The 19,164-nt window shown below is 43.8% G+C and overlaps 1 protein-coding gene across 1 annotated transcript in view; it reads left to right on the top strand.

The window, feature by feature from the left end:
* The first annotated feature begins 168 nt into the window (after positions 1 to 168).
* Positions 169 to 19,164, top strand: part of SYT17 (synaptotagmin 17) — a 93,288-nt gene continuing 74,292 nt past the window's right edge. Inside the window, exons 1-6 of the mRNA XM_019512600.1 lie at positions 169 to 174; positions 739 to 837; positions 929 to 1,036; positions 2,620 to 2,768; positions 8,535 to 8,683; positions 9,144 to 9,763. Coding sequence (XP_019368145.1) covers positions 169 to 174; positions 739 to 837; positions 929 to 1,036; positions 2,620 to 2,768; positions 8,535 to 8,683; positions 9,144 to 9,763 — 1,131 coding nt within the window. The remainder of the gene's footprint in view (positions 175 to 738; positions 838 to 928; positions 1,037 to 2,619; positions 2,769 to 8,534; positions 8,684 to 9,143; positions 9,764 to 19,164) is intronic.

Here is a 19,164-nt window from a genome sequence, read left to right as displayed (position 1 = left end):
TTCTGTAAAAAACACAGACATTAGAATTAGAATTTGTATTTAGCAGGAGGGGGAGGAGCAGTCTACTGAAGATCTCCCTTTATGTATGTGGTAGAGACAGCAGAGGAAATACAGCAGAGATCCCAAATCTTGTCTTTTTAAAATAAAATGTTGGTGAATTTTGTACCCATGAAAGTAAAAATGCTGATAGCTTTAGTTTTAACAAGAACAGCACAAGCTGATCATAGTTGCCTAAGAGTGGGAGGATGGTCTTGCAATTAAAACACCAGTGCAGCACTTTGGGGACTCTTCCTAGCTATCTCATTGACTTCCTGTGTGACCTTCGGAAAATCACTTTAGCCAGATTGTTAATGGATTTTTAAATATTATTTTAATTACAGTTGAGTCTTGACCAAGATGTAACTCTAGGACTTGGATGTGATTTACAAGTGTCACAGGAAATTGCAGTTGAATTGAAGCTGTTCCCAGGTACCCATGAGAAATATGGTCACACACCCTGTCCCCTTAATTGGTAGCTTCTCTTTTCTTAAACAGTGAGCAAGTTTGCTGAGACTCTTCCAGGGAAAGGTGAGTGACAGGAGTCTGGAGGGGAGAAAGGGGCAGGGAGGAAATCAGTGCCCTGTTTGGACAGCCTTTTGCCTTACCTGAAATTATTTAGGGCAAACTCTGGAAATAGCATTACGTTGCTTAAAATTAAAGCCCATCCTCAGGCTGGCAGGTGTCAGGCAGGTCACTTAGAGTTATTTGAACATTGCTAAACTGGTTTTGTCTTTTTCATTTTATTCCCCTTTGCTTCGTCACGGATATCTAAAAGGACAGTTGGAACCAATAAATGAGGTGAGTTAATCTGATGATTCATTCCGTGTTTTCTTTCTGTCCAGAGAAGATGGTCTTGAACGTTCTGAATCTTTTCTAATGTCCTAGATAGATATGGATTACCAGATTCCTGGGTTTGTTTATAGAAAAACCATGGCGAGGGGGAAGGAGTAAATTTCATCTGTTTAAAATGGATGTGGAAAAACATCTCCTTGATGTAGTAAGTATGTAGCCCTTTGTGTCTGTCTTTGCAGCCCTGTGTTCCTAGGAGGGAACCTGCCCAAGTTTCTGCCTGGTGATACAGTACTGCAGACCTGACACATTTCAAGAATTTTTAGTGAACTAAAAAACCCCCTCCAATTTGTGGTTTATTAGGGTTCGTTGTATTCCGGCAGGGGCATCAAGCTCACCTTGTGCCCTGGGCCTGACTGGGGCCGTAGGGCTCCTAGCAGGCCAGATTTCTTCCAGGGCACAGGATGGTGGTGTTGGGGCAAGTGGCTGCAAGCTATGCAGGGCATTTGTAGCAGTATGTAGCCGTGCAAGCAGTGCTTGGGCGGGCAATGCCAGGGTGACCAAGGGCTGCATCATTCAGCCCTTGCTCGCCTTTCTGCTGGCATGCGGCAGGCCATGCCCACTACTAACCATGCCTTCTGGTCTAATGGTAGCCCAGCAGGCCTGATGGAGCTCTCTGCAGGCTGTATGTTTGGCATCCTTGCATTATGGGATTCACCTGAGAAGGGAGCCAGATTGAGAGACTGTCAGTCCTATGCACCGTTCTGCGAGCCTTCCCACAGACCCCAAGAAGGGGACAGGGATGGGTGGAAAAGGGACGGAGCCCTGGTACTTATTCCCTCTCCTCTCACTCCAATCAGACCTTGCCTGCTATGGACAGAAGGGGGTTGCTTCCTTTTGCTTGCACTGGCCAGCAGCAAGTCTCTGCTGTCCTGGAGCAAGGAAGGGAGAAGAGGAAAGAAATTGTAACTCCTTTAAACATTTCCATTGGGATGTTATTGGTGTAATGCAACAGTGCAACACCCCTTACCCTTGCTGTGTGGAGGGTTATGTATCTATAATATAGTCTGTATGTAGCAAACCACCAGCACCGCTGATGGTTATTGCTGTTACCATGCCAAATTAAGCTATCCAGGTCATTTCTGCCCAGGGCAAGTAACTTGCTTGTTACTAAAAGCAGTAGGGTGTCTTTTTCCCCTGCAAATTAATCACTATGGTAAGGAGCAGGCGCACAGATTTGTGCCTAGGCTGATGCATCTTTATGACCAATCTATAAGGCTGCAATACTGTGCATTTATGTGGAGTGTATGACATCACCTGCTGACATATCATCAGTATTAAAGTGTATCCAGACTGTTGTGCTAGTTTTATTCAACTTTAAAATGCTTTGCGGAATAAAATTGGGATTTTTTGCTAACCTCCTATTTTTACTTCTCCCTGCTGTACATTTGCTTTTGTATTTGTTTATTTGTTGATGCAGGTGAATACGTCTGTTTCCACTCCAGCATATTGTTCTGCGTTCATGTTCTGTAAATCACTCACTTGCTAACATACATAATAAGATATCGTACAAAAGCAAATACCTGCAGTGAATGTTTATTTCCCTGCCTATTTATGGCTTCAGTGAGATTGGGCCCAATAACTGTGTGGCACTTGTCTGTTTATATAAATGGAATAAATGTAGTTCCTAATGTTCTGTTGTAGACACAAAAATGTAAATACAGCTGAGTATTATTTCTTGCTAGTGATCAACTGGTTGTAATCTTGTTCTTTGGTTTCCAATGGCCTCAGGGTCTGCTCGCTAGAATCTCGGATCTCTTGCTGTGCAGATGGACTTGTAGAAATTGTTGTCAGAAGTGTTTCGACTGTAGCTGTTGTCAGTCAAGTGAGGATGAAGTTGAAATCCTGGGACCTTTTCCAGCTCAGACACCAGCCTGGCTGTAAGTTTAGATGTGCATTTTAAGGAAAAATTATCTTCAGTTGCTAACAGTGTGACAGAAGTAAAAGTATTTTAGCAATGTGAGGACATAAACTTGCCATAGCATAAACTTTATTACTTTCCAGATACAGAAGATGCCATACACCTGCTTAATGGTACCCTAAAATAAGAGTTAAATGGAAGGAATGTGTTTTAGGAGGGAAAATGGTATGTGTAGCTAGGATCCCGCAGATCCTTTTAATACAGGTAGTCTTTGAAATAGAGCTGCGTTAGTCCTTAAAGGCAGACATTTTCTTGCAAACCAGAACAGTAAGTTGGTAATTGGTCCAACATTTTGTCTTCCAGAGGGCAAGACGTTTCATTTAAACCTTATATCATCTCTAAAGCAGACTGTATTGTTTTGAGCCCTTTTAAGTCTTTGAGTGCTATATCTTTCTAGTTTGATTTCATAGACATTCGGGCTGGAAGGGACCCTGGAGGATCACTGAGTCCAGCCCCCTGCCCCAGGGGCAGGAAGTCAGCAGGGGTCATAGGATCCCAGCAAGATTAGCATCCAAATGTGTCTTGAAGGCGTTCAAAGTGAGTGCTTGAACCACCTCTAGCATCAGTCTATTCCAAACCATGGGGGCTCAGACAGTAAACAAGTTCTTTCTTAGTTTGATACAAAAGCAAATGTTTAAGGAGATTTAAATTAATTTGTATGCTAACTTAGTAAACTGGCTGTTTTGGGTACATGGGATGCTATCTTTTTTGGCAATGGGGAGTTATGGCCTAGTCTACAGATTACCATACTCTAAACACCAGATAACTGCCTAGATGAAGAAGGGTGAAGACAGGACCTAAGCCGCTCATTTGTTCTATATAAGCTTGTCACCTGCATCTGTGCAGACCCTTTTAGAAAATGACTGAGATAGCTTTTAAACTTTAGCTATTTACAACACAAATCTCTAGTCATATGAGGACCTAGCTTGGCTGCCTTAGGCAAAATTGAACACATGCTGCTCAGGAAAACTTGACCAAAATATTGACTAGGTTTCTTTTAAGAGTGAAAAAAGGGTCTTGGAATTATTGTGATGTAGCCAAAGTAAGGGAGAAATTTTCCTAAGCTCCTGGGTGAGAGCTTCACTCTGGGATATCTTCATTTCAATGAGGCATGAGCTCCTAAGTCATTCAGGTGTTTTTTGAAAATGTCCTCTTAACCAGTAAATAGTTAACAATAATGCTATCTAGCTTTTATGGTGTGTTTTGATTGGCATCTGTTTATAGAAAAGTCAGCATCATTATTGAAGCAGAGAGAGCTGAAATGACTTGGCTGCAGTCACTTAGCAGCCTGTTGGCAGAGCCGGGAGTAGAGCTCTGAGTCCTAGTTCGATGTGTTCTCTGCAAGGTTGTAGGGCCTCCCATGAAAGCATGTTACTTGACAATGAAGGGTTAAACCTGCAATATGTTCAGGGACTGCAACATGTGGGGTGCCCATTAATTGCTTCCTTAATGCATCACACTGTGCTGAGAGGCAGGGGGACAGATGGTTAGACACATGATCACTCCCATCCAGTCCTGACCGTTTCCTTGCTTTTATTTCTTGTCTGTCACATCTCTACAGTTTGCATGCAGATGCTACATAAAATGAATTCTTTTATGTTTTAAGTACAGCCTCTTCTCGCTTTATTGGCTGTTTTGCATTGGGATAGCATTATGGTACAGCAGGGTTAGATGACCTATGTAATGGTTTTTAAGCGCAGTTTTTTAAGGGCCTGCTGTATGCCTAGAAACTGATTTACCTGCTGCTAATGGAAATTGGAAATAAAATCACTGCTAAATAAGGAAACGGTTTGTGCAAGAGAACACCATGATGCGGGTGTTTTATTGGACACAGAAAGCTATGCTGCAGAAGCAATTGAATACTTATCCCCAAGCTGCCATGCTTGTCATCAGGAGGACATAGAGGAGTTCTGGTTGTGGGCACGTAGCGGGGATATATCCACTGGAGACTAGAAGTGGCTGGTCCTTTGGCAGTAATTGACACTGCCTGATCTGGCCATAGTTTTTGTGCCGTGGTTAAACTACTTCCTCTGCCTCTATTTCTTTCTGGGCACTCAAACACAGGCAAGAAGCTAGGCAAGGTTGCCCTATAATTCTAGGACTGTCTGAAGCCCTGGACTCTGCAGCATGCAGAGAATGTTACCTCCTATGGAGTGCTCAAGTGCTGCCTCCAGCCTGTGTTGTTGATCCTCACCAGTTCTGCTCCCCATACAATTCTTCGGAGCTAATTTTTCGAATGAGTTAACAATGAAAAAAAGTTGTGTGAAACAACTAATGGGTCAAATTTTGCAAACCTTTCTGATGCTGTGGTGCATTTGCTCATGCCAGCAGTCCTATTGGAAAACATTCGTGAGTATTTTTGCTAATACCATAATTTAAAGTATGCCAGTTAAAGAAGTGGGGCAGCAAATTTCTGCACTTGCTCAAATTGGCTGCTGTCTCCTATTACTTTAAATAGGGACAGATCCAAGACACCTACAGCTAAGATGGCAGCTCTTGTGGCCACTCTGCATCTGTAGCCAGGGCAGGAGACAATGATAGAGCAGAGCAATGTTTAGTGGTGGCTGTGGGGACAGAGAGGGAAACAGGGGAATCTGAGGAATATGCTGGTGGGGAGGGCAGATAGTGACTGGAAGAAAATGGGGATATTCTGGGGGAATGTGAATACATAGATGACTAGGGTATGAGAGAGAAAATGTGCTGAGGAAGAACATTGGATGGATGGAAAGGATAGACATGGGAAGACGAGTTCCTTCCCTAGTAGCTAATGGGAAGGCCACACTTTTGTGCATGCAGTTAAGGTAGAAATGTTCACACAGACAAGTAATGACTCAACACTGAGAAGAGAAAACAGAAAACAACTGTTTTCATTAGCATAATATCAGGGTTAGTATGTTGAGAAGGGAAGGAGAATACCTGATATTTGAATGCTTGGAACTAGCAGCACTGTACTGCTTAGGGAGGCATGTGAGTAAGAGTTGGGGATGAGGCTCAGAATGAGGTATTTTAATGCGTAAGTTATTTTTAAATTGCTCAGCAGGCCAGTTAACACTAATTGATTGTCCCTGGGAGCTGTTCAGACACTGTGGTGGACCATAATAAAAAAAACTTATGATGGAAGATGAATTTAAAAAGATCCTCATGCTGCCTTTAGATACATGCACTGAATGTGGGGAGCAGTTCAATATACTGGATTCCTTCTCAGTTACCGAGAGTAATTAAAAATAAATCAGGACTCCTAATTCTTCTGTGCGCCAGTAATCCCATTGATGTCATTTAGGGTGTGATTGGCTTTTTTTTTTTCCTCTCCCTGAACCTTTTCATGGACTCCACATGCCAGTTAACAAACTTGTTAATGTCTACATGTATTAGTCCAGTGGTTTTCAAACTTCCTAAAGTCACAGGACCCTTTCATATCACTTCTGCTGCTGTGGAACTCCTACCCCTATTCTGCAGACTGACATGGAGCCTGGTGACCTGGCTTGGCAGTGCTCACTGCCTAAGGCTTGCTCTGTCATTACCCCAGTCTCGTTAGAGAACCCCTGATGACCTACTGTGGAACCCCAAGGTTGCACAGGATATGGTTTGGAAACCGCAGTATTAGTCCATCTCTGCATTGCACCTGCTAACATCTGTGAGAATCCAAGTATGCTGGGAATGCAAGATTGGGCGCCAGGGTTGCCAATTTAAGTTCTTGTCTGGAGACGCTTGATTTTTCTTGCTCCCTGAATCATGGAAGCTTTAAAAAAAATTGTCTTGCTGAAACAAATCTAATTATATTGACCCGCACACATGGTAAGTCCTTATTGTCATTCCATAACGATTGTTTTCTTCCTAGCCTTGGCAAAAAATTGGCAGGGAACTGGAGTACTTGTCAGCTATGCATGTTATAAAATACCCAACATAAAAACTCCAAGATAAATGCTGTGTGTTCCGTGAGATTAATTTGAAATTAGAGCTCAATTCTTCTTCTCGGAGGTTCTGATTAAACAAGAACAGAGCTATTTTAAACAGAGCCAAAGTTTATTTGAGTAAAAATGATTGTGGCTCAGTAGCAATTTCCTTACTAAAGGTCATCTGTATGTTATTAACTCACTATTATGTTTGTCTGTTGTAGAACATCCTTAATGCTTTTTTATCCCCTCCTGATTCTTTTTCTTGCTCTTGCTTTCTCCCCATTCTGTGTGCTTGCTTCTCAGACAGAAGTATAAGCACTATGACCCCAATGCTACATTTGGACACTCTAACCTGCACTGAGACCCAAACGAGTTATTTTTATGTCTCTAAGCTTATATCCACTTGCAAGATTTGAATAACTTTAACAGTTTGCACCTGTTTTTGAAAACTAGTCCCTTGTTCCCTTAACATATGCTTTAAATTTGATACATTTTTTCCCCAGGGGTTGTGAACCTTGGGACTGTTCAGATTTGTAAGCGCTGCTGCATATTTCCTGATTTCTTTATTCCTGATTTAGGGCCAGGGATAGCTTCAGATCTGGAGTGCCTTCCGTGGTTGGCATTCGATTTGGTGTTGCCTGCTTCTTATCACTCTAATACAGTCACAGTTTTGAGGCAAATGACTCCACATATTCAGTTTCTGTCTACCATAGCCAAAAATACAGAAAGAAGTAATTGGGAGCAAGTGTAATGATCATCTCTGTTTGTTTGCTGAACTTTGGCTGCTATCTGTTGCAATTTTTCTGAGTTCTCATTGTCTTGTGGCTTAACCAAAACGTGCATTTAATCTTTGGTGTTTCCTGTATGTCATACAGTACTGTTTAGTTCCCGGACTTGAGCGGGGTAACACCAGGCCATCACTGGTGTAACTGAAATCAGAATCTTTGCTTTGCAGTCGGTGTCTTCATTACTGTGGGCTCTTGCTCTTCTCTGAGCTGAACCACTGAGATTTTGACTTGTTGCTTCATGTGGGCCCTTGCAGCTAGTGGGGGGTTCATGGTTTTCATTGAACTATTTTATGTAGAAGTATTAAATTGCAATGTAAATTGTGCATGGATTTTTTATTGTATTCTTATGAACCTTTGGGCATTTTGAGTCTTCTTGCAGGCTGTGCACCTCACTGATGCCTTCTTACTTAAATTCTATCAAAAAAATGTAGCTGAATTGTTGTCCTCCCAGGGACACTTAGCTGTACGAAAGTGGATAATGAAACAGACAGGGAGTTTTAAAGGAAGGAGTTTTATGTCCATAAATCATATTTTATTGTCTCAAATACCCAAACCTTAATGATGCATTTACAACAATATTTTTTAATGAGTGCGAAGTTTTTGATGGATGTGAAAAGATCACTCACAGTTACTTTTCATGTAGGTTTATTCCTAATGAGCCATAGTTTCAGAACATAACTATAAATATACACCACTAGTTAACCTTACACATTTTCACCAGATAGATGACCAGAGTGCTAATGGCTCAGGGCATACATGTTTGAAATATATAAGTATACCTGTGTAGATGTGTGTTAAATTGCATTGCTAATACAAGTCAATTTTTTTGCATGTATGCTTCTGTCCAAAAGAGAGAACAGTGGACTCTGTAGAGGGCTGAAGTCTGATATCTAGTCTTCTGTTTTCCAATGGGAACTAAAGAATGAATTGTAGCACCCAGGTTTCTGTTTAGAAGATCGGAAATGGGGTTTTTTATTCTATATGTGATGTATATAGTACTCTTACTGGACTCATACATCCCAAGGCCTGTCCTTATAACAGGATAAGCAATCAGAATGAGGAAAAAGATGGAGACTCTGATAACACCACCAGCGAGCCACCTCCAACTCCACAGGATACTTCCCCTGACAGGAGGCGGTCATCATCAGATACTTCACGGTCCACTTATAGCCTTACAAGGCGGATTTCAAGTAAGATTATTATGAATGCTGTGTCAATGTAATTTTTTTGTGTAAATCAAAGCTTGGGTTAGTGACTGGTCTTCTACCTTTGACATAGAAATTCTGGTCACGCCTAAGGTTTGATTTGCATTTGACTACAATTTAACAGTTCGTTGATTTGATTGATTAAAATCCTGTGTTATTCCATAAGTGGAAAAGGGTAAAAGGAGCCAGGCTTATGTTTTAACAAAATGCAAAGGATGACTGTAGCAATCACACACCAAAAAATGGGCAGAGGTGAAAATCTATTTGATGTTCATACCTACATTTCAGTAAAAAGAGCTCCAGTCATGGGCCACAGTTTTATTGTGCAGCTGGGCAAGCACAGAACAAGAACAGCCCATGCTCCAGAGAGCTGACCATCGACATGAGGCCATGATGCCGTCTTTCCAGCTACTGACATTGCTATTTGTTTATTTCTCTTGTTTAGGTCTAGAATCGAGAAGGCCAAGTTCTCCACTAATTGACATTAAACCTATTGAGTTTGGAATTATAGGAGCTAAAAAGGAAATAGTTCAGCCAACTATCCTGAGAAAAACCTATGCCCCAGATGACTACTTTAGAAAATTTGAACCAAGACTTTATTCCCTCAATTCTAACAGCGATGATATGGACTCCTTGACAGACGAGGAAATCTTATCAAAGTATCAACTGGGCATGCTGCATTTTAGCACACAGTATGATCTGTTGCATAATTATCTAATAGTGAGGGTAATTGAGGCTAGAGATCTGCCTCCTCCAATTTCCTATGATGGCTCAAGACAAGATATGGCTCATTCCAACCCTTATGTCAAGATATGTCTCCTTCCTGATCAGAAGAACTCCAAGCAGACAGGAGTAAAACGCAAAACGCAGAACCCGGTGTTCGAGGAGAGATACACATTTGAAATCCCATTTTTAGAAGCCCAGAGAAGAACTCTGCTTTTAACCATAGTGGATTTTGACAAATTCTCACGCCATTGTGTCATTGGCAAAGTGTCGATGCCGTTAAGTGAAGTAGACCTTGTGAAGGGTGGACACTGGTGGAAAGCCCTTGTTCCCAGTTCTCAGGTAATGGAATTTATCAGAGGTTTGTTGCCACTATGTTTTTACTCTGTATGATTCCTTTTCCTTTAAGGAGTTAACTAAAGTGCTAAATAGAGCTGTTGTCACCCAAGAAGTACAGTATCTCTTGGACTGAAAAGACACTGGCCATGTTTTGGGTATCATTCGTACCTGTGTTATTCTGGTACACATTCAGGAGCCCCCCCACATACCCTTTTTTTTTTTTTTTTATCAGGCTGGCCATTTGGGCTGCCAAGGAAGATCTGCAGCCAATGGAGAGGAGAACAGAAAAACCTCACAGCATATATAATCGAAACTGCCACAAGTTGCTTCGTGAATTGGCAGCTTCCAGGAAGACCTTTTCTGTAGATACAGCTAGTGGGTGTGCAAGTCCTTATATTTGTGTGAGGATAAATCCTTCTCTGCAGTGGGTTGTGCTCACTGCCAGTGACTGTAGAGAAGCTTTCCTTCCTGGAAGATGAACACTCTTTTGACTATCAACAGACCCCTGCTTTTGCAGGGAGTCTTTGGCCATTGATACCTCTTTGTTATGAGCTGATACCCAGAAGATCAGCCCCCTTTAAGAAATGTTGGATATCCTACCTGTTATAGAGTTATTCTTGGTGTGTTTCTGGAAAGATCGACAGAGAAATATATGCCCCAAATTAATAGGAGGTGTGGGATTTATTTTCATTGCATTTTTGAGAGCTGTTAAACATGCAGTATAGGGAATCTGATAGCAAGGATATTTTGCATGTGTATATGTTTAGATCTTGACAAAGGACTAGGTCTTGCTTTGTGATGTACTGAGTGGAAAGGGCAGGTAGGCTTTTTCCATATCCCCTTGTGAGCAGCAGTGCAGGGCAGGGTCTCTCTCTTCCCATTCCTCACAAGAGTGTTGGGGAAAAACACCTGGCCAGTGCAACAACCCAAGTATGGCAGTAGGATGTAATAGTATTCCTCAGCACCCCAGTTAGCAAATATGTTGTGACCACCAGCACATGCTAGGCAAGGTGCATGGTACCCTGATAAAAAAGGGAAGGAAATGACAATACATTACTAGAACTCTTTTTGGACCTAACTGTCTTGCATTGCTCTGTTCCCATCTGCATTGCTCGACGTGGTAAGGACAGGAGTTTGCCTTGAGTAAAAGACACTGTACTGTTCAGAATCGGTGTGATACTTTTAGACCGCACCAGTTGTGGGACTGTAGTTAGTCAGTCTTCATACAGCTTCTTTCAGTTTTTCATACAGCTCTGTGTGATCTTTCTCTGGTGGCTAACTGCTTCTTACCAGAAGGCCAGGTTAGCCCTGGTGAAGAAATCAGTCATTTGCTGATCTCTCTTGCACTGGTGCACATCTGAGTCAATTCTGTTGACTTGTAGGGATTGCTCCTGACTTACACTGTTGCAGGTGAGGTCAGGAAGCTGGTGCTTGAGTTCAGGAAGCTACCATGTCTGTATACCGAATTCCAAAGCTGCTGATTCTCCCTTGTGTCCCACCCCATGTAGGCATCAGAGCATAGGGGTTGGAAACTGTCTGCTGCTGTCTTCGCCATGAAGGTATATGTCTGTAGGTGATTATGCAAGGGGCTCTTTGTTTTTTGTTTTTTGTTTTCCCCAAGTATTTGATTGCAATAGAAATGGCAACATTTTCTTTTTGGAATAAAAATAGCATTATGGGATTGGGGACAAAAGTGGGAGAGCAGTCAGATTCCAAAAAGGCTGTGCATATAAGTGAATGAGACCAGACATTACTAGGCTCATCTTATAACCTATGCCTTTTTCTCCCTCGTCTTTATTAACAAATGCCTACAGCCACATCCTGTCCTCAATTACATTTGTGTAAGTTCTCACTGGAGTGAGTTGGCATATCTGAGGGCAGCAGGCCAAAAGATGCACTTGTTATTTATAGCCACACAACCCCTCTGTGACCCAACATTTTTTTCCAGCTTGCCTTTGGCGTGAGTAATGTTTTGTTGTTATATTATCATTATATGTATTAGTAGCATGGGCTCATGTTCACTTTGGCTCCTTCTAAAGCTATCAGAGGCCCAAATGTACAAAATTGGCGTTGGGTCAAACTGAGTTCAGCCTTTGACTGGAGTTTCTCAGTGCCTTGCAGATATGGCTCTAACATGACTGGTGATAAGGATATAACTTCTAGCTGGTCTGCAGACTACTCAGTCAGATACGCTGCTGATATAACTGGGTTTAGCTCCTTTGGCATTCGTTCACTTACAACAACTCACAGCTGCTGAGAGTCTGGCCTGGAGGCTGTAGTGTCTCAAGTCATCTCTCATTAGTGAAGAAAATATCCTGCATCCTGGGGTCTATTGTACTTCAGCAGTGGTTAGAAGTCTACCACAGACTCCTGTTACTTATATTAGAATGTGGTCCTGTTGATACACATGGGCTAAGCTTGTCCCATGTAGGGCTGGATTTAAGGAACTTCCCCTGCCCATGAATCTCAGGGCAATGGCTGAGTTTTGAATTGATCAGCCAAGTTCTCAACATAATGGCCTCCACTGAAGTGAAGTAGGTACAGGTATGGTCAGGATTGTGTCCTCTCTGTTCTTTGAAGGGTGTAGGAAAGTCTGCTTTGATCCATGCTCTGTTACTGTTTCTGGAGGCCCTTACACTCACCTGGTGTTGACTGCCAACACTCTGCCTCCGCCGTGTTTTCCTCCCACTCTGCCCAGATGTATGTAGGAGAACAGAGTAGAGGGCAACTGTAAATCAGTCTTCTGTGGCCTGGACCATGCACATCCCTGACTATAGAGCAGTGCTTTCACATGTGTCATGTTATGAGCAAGCAGGGTATGTACTGCTCTCACCAAGGCCATTGATACCAATGAGGCTACTGGGGCGGGGAACAGAATTAGTGTTGGAAAACATCTGTTATCAGCAGTTAAGGTTACTTCTATTTAGGGGCATGCGTTTGGATATTTGTGTTAAAAAATCTGGATTCAACCACAGCAGTGCTGGGCATCTGAAATTTCTCCAGGCCTCTATGTGTTGGTAAGGGAGGGAAAGCTGCACTGCGCTGATTCCAAGTCTGTAGCTTCTGTTAAGTCATAGATTTCATAGACATAGACATTAGGGCTGGAAGGGACCTCGGAAGATCATCGAGTCCAGCCCCCCCGCCCAAAGGGCAGGAAGTCAGCTGGGGTCATAGGTTCCCAGCAAGATAAGCATCCAGTTTACTCTTGAAGGTGTTCAATGTAGGTGCTTGAACCACCTCCAATGGCAGGCTGTTCCAGACCTTGGGGGCTCGGACAGTAAAGAAATTCTTCCTTATGTCCAGCCTGAAACCGTCTCGCAGTAGTTTATGACCATTCGACCTCGTCATCCCTTGGGGCGCTCTGGTGAACAAACTTTCCCCCAGATCCTGGTGGTCACCCCTGATAAACTTATAGGTGGCCATCAGATCACCCCTGAGCCTGCGCTTTTCCAGGCTAAAGAGCCCCATGACTCTCAGCCTGTCGTCGTAAGGTCTGTTTTCCTGACCTCTGATCATGCGCGTGGCTCTTCTCTGGACTCTCTCAAGCTTCTCCACACCCTTTTTGAATGGTGGAGCCCAAAGCTGGATGCAGTACTCCAGCTGTGGCATCACCAAGGCCGAGTACAAGGGGAGAAGGACGTCTTGGGATTTACTTGAGAAGCATCTATGGATGCAAGCCAGTGTTTTGGTGGCTTTAGTAGCCGCAGCATCGCATTGCAGGCTCATGTTCATCTTGTGGTCAATGATGACCCCCAAGTCTCTTTCTTCCATAGTGCTAGTCAGCGTAGCACCGCCGAGCCTATAGAAGTCGGATCATTGTCCAGGCAGATCAGGCCTATTCTGGGGACATTTCAACATTTGCATCAGTCCAGAATCTGCTTTACCCCATTTTCTTCCTCTTTTCACCAGACTGCGCCACAGTCCTTTGGAGAGGCAGCACAGAACCCATCTCAGTGTCCTTATTCAGTAACTGTCTGGTTTGCGTGCACATTTCAAAGTCTTCTACTGTGGAAAAGACCATTTAGGGTGTGAGAGGCAGGTCATCTGTTCAGTACAGGATATGTTTTAATTCTGTAACACTTGTGCTGGTTAAGTACCCTGTTCATCTTTCTGATGGATTTTTGGAGAGGTTTTTCATAGTTAGTTTGTCCCAGCAAATGTCTTCATGTCCTCAGATTGGATGCACCTTGAGTCCTTCAGAGCCTAGGGCTGCCTGAGTTTTACTGCATCAGTCTGTCTCAGTGGGGAACCATTTTTCTTTTAAGTAATGACAGTTGAAAGTGTGACATGGAGTTAAATAAGAGACATAGCCTGGTCCTAACGAAATGGAGGGTTAAATAGAGAGCAGCTATCAGGGGAATTAAGACTATACTGCAAGTTTTGCTCATTAGATTCAGCAAGTCTTCGTGGTCTTAGTCTTTGGGGAAGAAAAACACTGCTGTCAGAGTACATGTGGCCTACCAGTCCTACCAGTGTTGTGCCTGGGGTTGGGAGCAAGACTAGGAACAGCTGCTGTCTGTGTTGGGAACTGCCATGCAGGGCTGCTGCTGTTCTGAATGTCATTGGGTCTTTTTCAGGTCTTCTTCAGTCCCAGATAGGGTTCTTGCATACAGCACTGATAGCAGCACACATTGATATTTCTGATATTTAAAAAAAAAAAAAAGCAGAGTAAATCTCCCTCCTAAACCAAACCAAATTTTACAGGCCTTTTTATACCCATAGAAAAAAACAGAGAAGGCATGTACCAATTAAATCCTTTGTAGATTGCTTTAAAAGGAGGAAGGAAAGAATTGGTGTTCTGGTTCTGAGTCCCTCTTTTCTTCTTCACCCTTTCTCCCTGGGCCACAGCACAATGACAGACTGAGGTGTGTAGAAAATGGTTGCGAAACATCTGCAGTCTAAGTAGAAAGTACAGGAAGGTATGTGGTATCTTGTCTTTGATTTTTCTCAGTGAGAAGATCCCTAAATGAGTACACCCTATTAATTTTTAAAAACTATGTATTAATATTTTATAGTAAAAAAATGCAGTTGTATGGATTTTTTTATAAGCTCCATCCTCAGGATGACAAAAATTGCTATTTAAAAAACATGATTTTGCTTATATCTTCCACCCACCTTCACTTTAATATCTCTGAATCTGAAGCCCAGAATAAGGTATCCTAAGACTCCTTTTCAGGATAACAATGCAAAACAGCAGCACTTTGGTGCAGATCCTTAACCGAGGTAAGTTTTCAGAGCACCATTGAATTCAGTAGATCTCTGAGAACTCACAGCTGCTGGCATCTTTCCCAGGTGATAAACAGATCAAAAAACTCTGTGGTGAGAAAATACTAAAGTGGTCAGTCCCCTTAGCAGAGAGAGAGAAAAATGATCAGGCCATGGGCAAGATATGTAAAGATAGGAGGCAAGAAGTGTGATTTAAAAATAGGCAGGAACTTGATGAGCTGCAGAGAAATGGAAAGTTGGTCCAGATGGCAGGAGCTGCAGAAGAGAGAAGGTTTTCTCCTGAGTAGTGGTGAGTGGGCAGAGACGATGAGAGTTGTAAATGAGCAAAGAACGTGGGTGTAAAATGCTATCAGACCAGAATGGCACCTGCTTTGCCCTTATTTGGCTCAGATGCACATGACTATTACCCTGTACTATGCTGGGCACAAAGGCTCTGAGGTGGTGTAAGGTGAAGCAAGCCTATGGACCGTGTTGTTAAATCTGGGTCCTGGAATAAACAGAGGGGCAAGCTGTGCAAAGGCATGTACAGCTTTTAATTTTAAGGGTGTTGGTTCAAATCCAGTCCAGATCTATAATGATGATGGCGGTTCGTTAGCCAGAAGCATGTGAAATTTCCTTAGCTCAGTTCCCAGGTGAGTAGACAGGAGTCTGCATCACAAAAAACACTGTTACAGCTAACACTTTTGCTGTCAGAGGTATCCAGGAGTGAACTTCCATTGGAACTGTACTTTTCCCTTCAATCCTTAGGAGCTGTGTCTTGGTTAGGGCCTGGGGCATTGTGATACTCACCTACCTTGTATAAGTACTAAATAAATGTACAGTAACCAGAGTTACTGTACAATAGCGCTAGCAAACGTCTTTTAGGTGATGCTGCTGTGCAGTAGCGTATTAGCACTGTTAGTGCTGTGATGTGCTCCTGTGCAGGAATATTGGCTATTGCGCAGTCAGTGTTTCACACAGATGTGCCCAGAGAGACCTATTTAACAAAGGACCCTTGTGTGCTACCAAATAGGAGAGCCTGCTATGGTTTCAGCAGAAAGAGATGAATACATGGCAGGAGTAATTTAATTAAAGCTCCCCATCTCTGTCAATTCAAATGGCAGCAACTTGAATCCAGCCTCATTCCACTGCCTTCCTAGCATATTGCTCTCAAAACACTCCAATGGACATACGAAAATTGCCATATTGATTTTTAAGTGTTATTAATGGCATGGCAAAGTCTCAGCAATGGAGCCCTGGTTTCTCTCCTAAACTGATGATTCTGAGTCACTCATTTATTTCAGCAGCTGCTAGGTTTTGGGGCATGTTCAAAATACTGACAAAGTCTCTTACATGTTCAGTTCTCAGTGACTTGGAGCCAGGAATGTGGAATCTACTTTCATGCTGACGCACAAAACACTGGATCAAACTGCGGTTTCAATAGCCTTCCTAAAGAAGTCTTTCTGATGGATTTTTCTGTGTGCTCATTTCTGTCCAACATTTCAGGATTCTCTCTGAAACATATTACAGAAGTGTGCTTTTATTTATATAGTTTTACAGTTATACGCTTCACAGCCAAATACAGGGGAGTAATTTACATTTTCAAGGGACGATGTTGGCTGGTCCCTAGACCCCAAACTGAAAAGCCTGGGAATCGTGCTGTTAAGAATGATTGTAGTAGTATTCACAAGTCTTCCAAAAGGCATGCTGGAAGTGGTACAGATAAAAATCCTAGAACTAGCTCATAAGTTACATCACCAGTTTCAATTTCCCTCTCTTTTCCAAGTCTATATCACCATTGAGATCAAATATAAGCAATAGTCTGCGTTTACTTCTGAGCTAGAAATCAAAATTAGCATTTCAGAGTGCTGCTGAAAGACTGAATCTCTTGTAAAACACCAATCAGAGCAGAGTGCAAAATTCAGGGCAAGAAGCCCATTAGACTCCCAGCAAGCCCTAAGACATAAGCACCCTGAGTACCAAAAATGAGCATCTCTCAAAGTTAAAAGTAACACACAGCAAGCAACTCCCTCCTGCTGTAGCAAGCAGTAGATATGGCTTAATGTCCAGAGGGGCAAAATGAGTTTCTAACTTGAAATAATTGAGTTGCCTACCCCTCCTAAAGTTAAGAATCTTCTTAAGGTTATTGCTGAATTGAGGCCAAAGTGCTGAGTATCTTACCAGGTTAACACCTTTTACCTACAATGCCAAAGGTATGGGCATAAACTCCTAAGTGAATGCGGAGTCCTTTAGGGTGCAGACAGACATGACAATTTTTGGCCAATCTAGCCACAGAAAGTGGTCTATAGCCATGACCAAACACAAGTGCATGGCCGCAGACTGCTTCAAAAATGGCAGATCAGGTGAAAATCTGAACCCTCACTAGGGGTCACATGAAGACATTTCAAAACAGGGTGTTTTCTGTAACTTCTGTCTGCACTGTTTCCTACCCTCAAGCTGTTTTCAGAACAGGAGGGGGGACAGAGAGTCTGGGGTCTTTTCAGCCCCCACTGGAGGGTGGGACGAGTGTGTTAGAGTTCCCCTGTCGCAGTGCACTCAGGTGCCCTGCGCCTGAGAGTGGAGACTGCTCTGGGGAGACCCCTAGTGGCAGAAAGGGGGAGGCGCAGCTGCCAGTTACCAGGGCTGCACAGTTGCTGGTTGCTGGGGCAACTGGTAAAACCAGCTGACCAGGAAGGGCCAGGGCTTATCCCTTCTTAAGCCCAGGTAGGAGGCCAGGAGGGCAGTCCCTCTCCAGCAGCTGTGGGAGTAGGGACTCAGTAGTGGACAGACAGAGGGGGAGGACTCTGGCCGTGAGAGCATCCCCTGGTCACTGCTGAGGTTGGTGGAGTCCTCCTTCCCCCGCTCCCTCGCTCCCTAGTAGGGAGTAGATTTTTGTTTGACCGGACGGTCTAGTTTTTATGTTGTAGCCCAGGGGCTTTATGTTTTATGTTTACTGTTTACCGGAGGACCGGGTGAGGCTATAAGGGGAGGAGGAGGCCTCATAGGGACTCCCCCAGTAGCGTGGGGGTTCCTGGCGCTGAAGAAGGCGCAGTAGGTTGCGGGGTGCATTGGCCTAGCCCCGAGAGTGGCGAGAAGCCCCAAGAGTGGCTGAGGGACCCCGAGAGTGCAGAAGGGCGCAGAGGAGCCCTGAGAGTAGCAGAGGAGCCCCGAGAGTGCAGAGGGGCAGCGAGAAGCCCCGGAGCTAGGGGGCAGCGAGAAGCCCCGGGAGTAAAGAGGAGGGCCAGAAAACAACAAGGCCCAGGTCAAACCACGTCAACTCCATCTGCGAGGCTTGGGCTGCGGTGTAGGGGAGGAAAAGGAGCCACAGGTAGCGCCCCTTGTCACCGGGGCGCGGAAAAATGGGCAGCCTCCCGCTGATTACAACCATCTTCTAATCAAGTAAGATCAAGGCGTGGCAGATGAGTAAGCAGGCGGTTGGCCCATTACAGGAGGGCGGAGCCACTCCCAGAAAGGCTCCAATATTGATACTCCTGTCACATCCCTGCTCTCCCCCACCCCAAGGTGAAGGAGCTCAGTTCACCTACACCACCCTCCAGTGCTGGCTGAGGAACACCGAGAACAAGCTCCCTCTCCTCCCTTTCCTCCTTTCCATTCTGAAACAGGGACAAGCTGGGAGAGAGGAGGGGCTGTTGCTGGAGGAAACCTGCTGCAGGCTCCCAGCCAGCGGCTAGATTCCCCTCCCCTCCTGGAACCAACAGTGAACTTCTGTTTGGTCGGGGGGATTGTTGTAACTCAGAACGCTTCCCACAAAGCATTCTCGGTTACAGTGGGGAGCTGCACTTCTGTCTCCACCCTAGTGATCAACAGAACAGGTAGGTGACAGAGAATGGAGACAGAGAAAATAGGGTAAAACCAGGGAGACAAAAGTGTCACATTGCTGAATAGTGATTCATGCTGAAATATTGCAACAAAGCATAACTTAAGAGCCGATTACAGGAGGGGCAGGAGAGTTCCTGCCTTTTAGTTGCAGGAACTGAGCACAGACCTTGGTGTGTTATGGCTTGGAGTTCAAGTGCATTATGGTGGATTGGTTCTGTCAACTAGTGAGGGGTCCTTTTTCTACTCAGACTTTTCCTTTCATATAGTAGTGATCTTATGCAGATAAGGGTGCCTCCTCCTAACCTGGGACCAGGAGACTGTCACACAAGAGGCAGAGTAGGCTGGTGTTAGTGGATGAG

Source organism: Gavialis gangeticus, unplaced genomic scaffold, assembly GCF_001723915.1.
Source record: "Gavialis gangeticus isolate Ggan-Ray unplaced genomic scaffold, GavGan_comp1, whole genome shotgun sequence".
NCBI lineage: Eukaryota > Metazoa > Chordata > Crocodylia > Gavialidae > Gavialis > Gavialis gangeticus.
The sequence above is the reverse complement of the archived record's forward strand: the minus strand, read 5'-3'. Positions and strand labels throughout refer to the sequence as shown.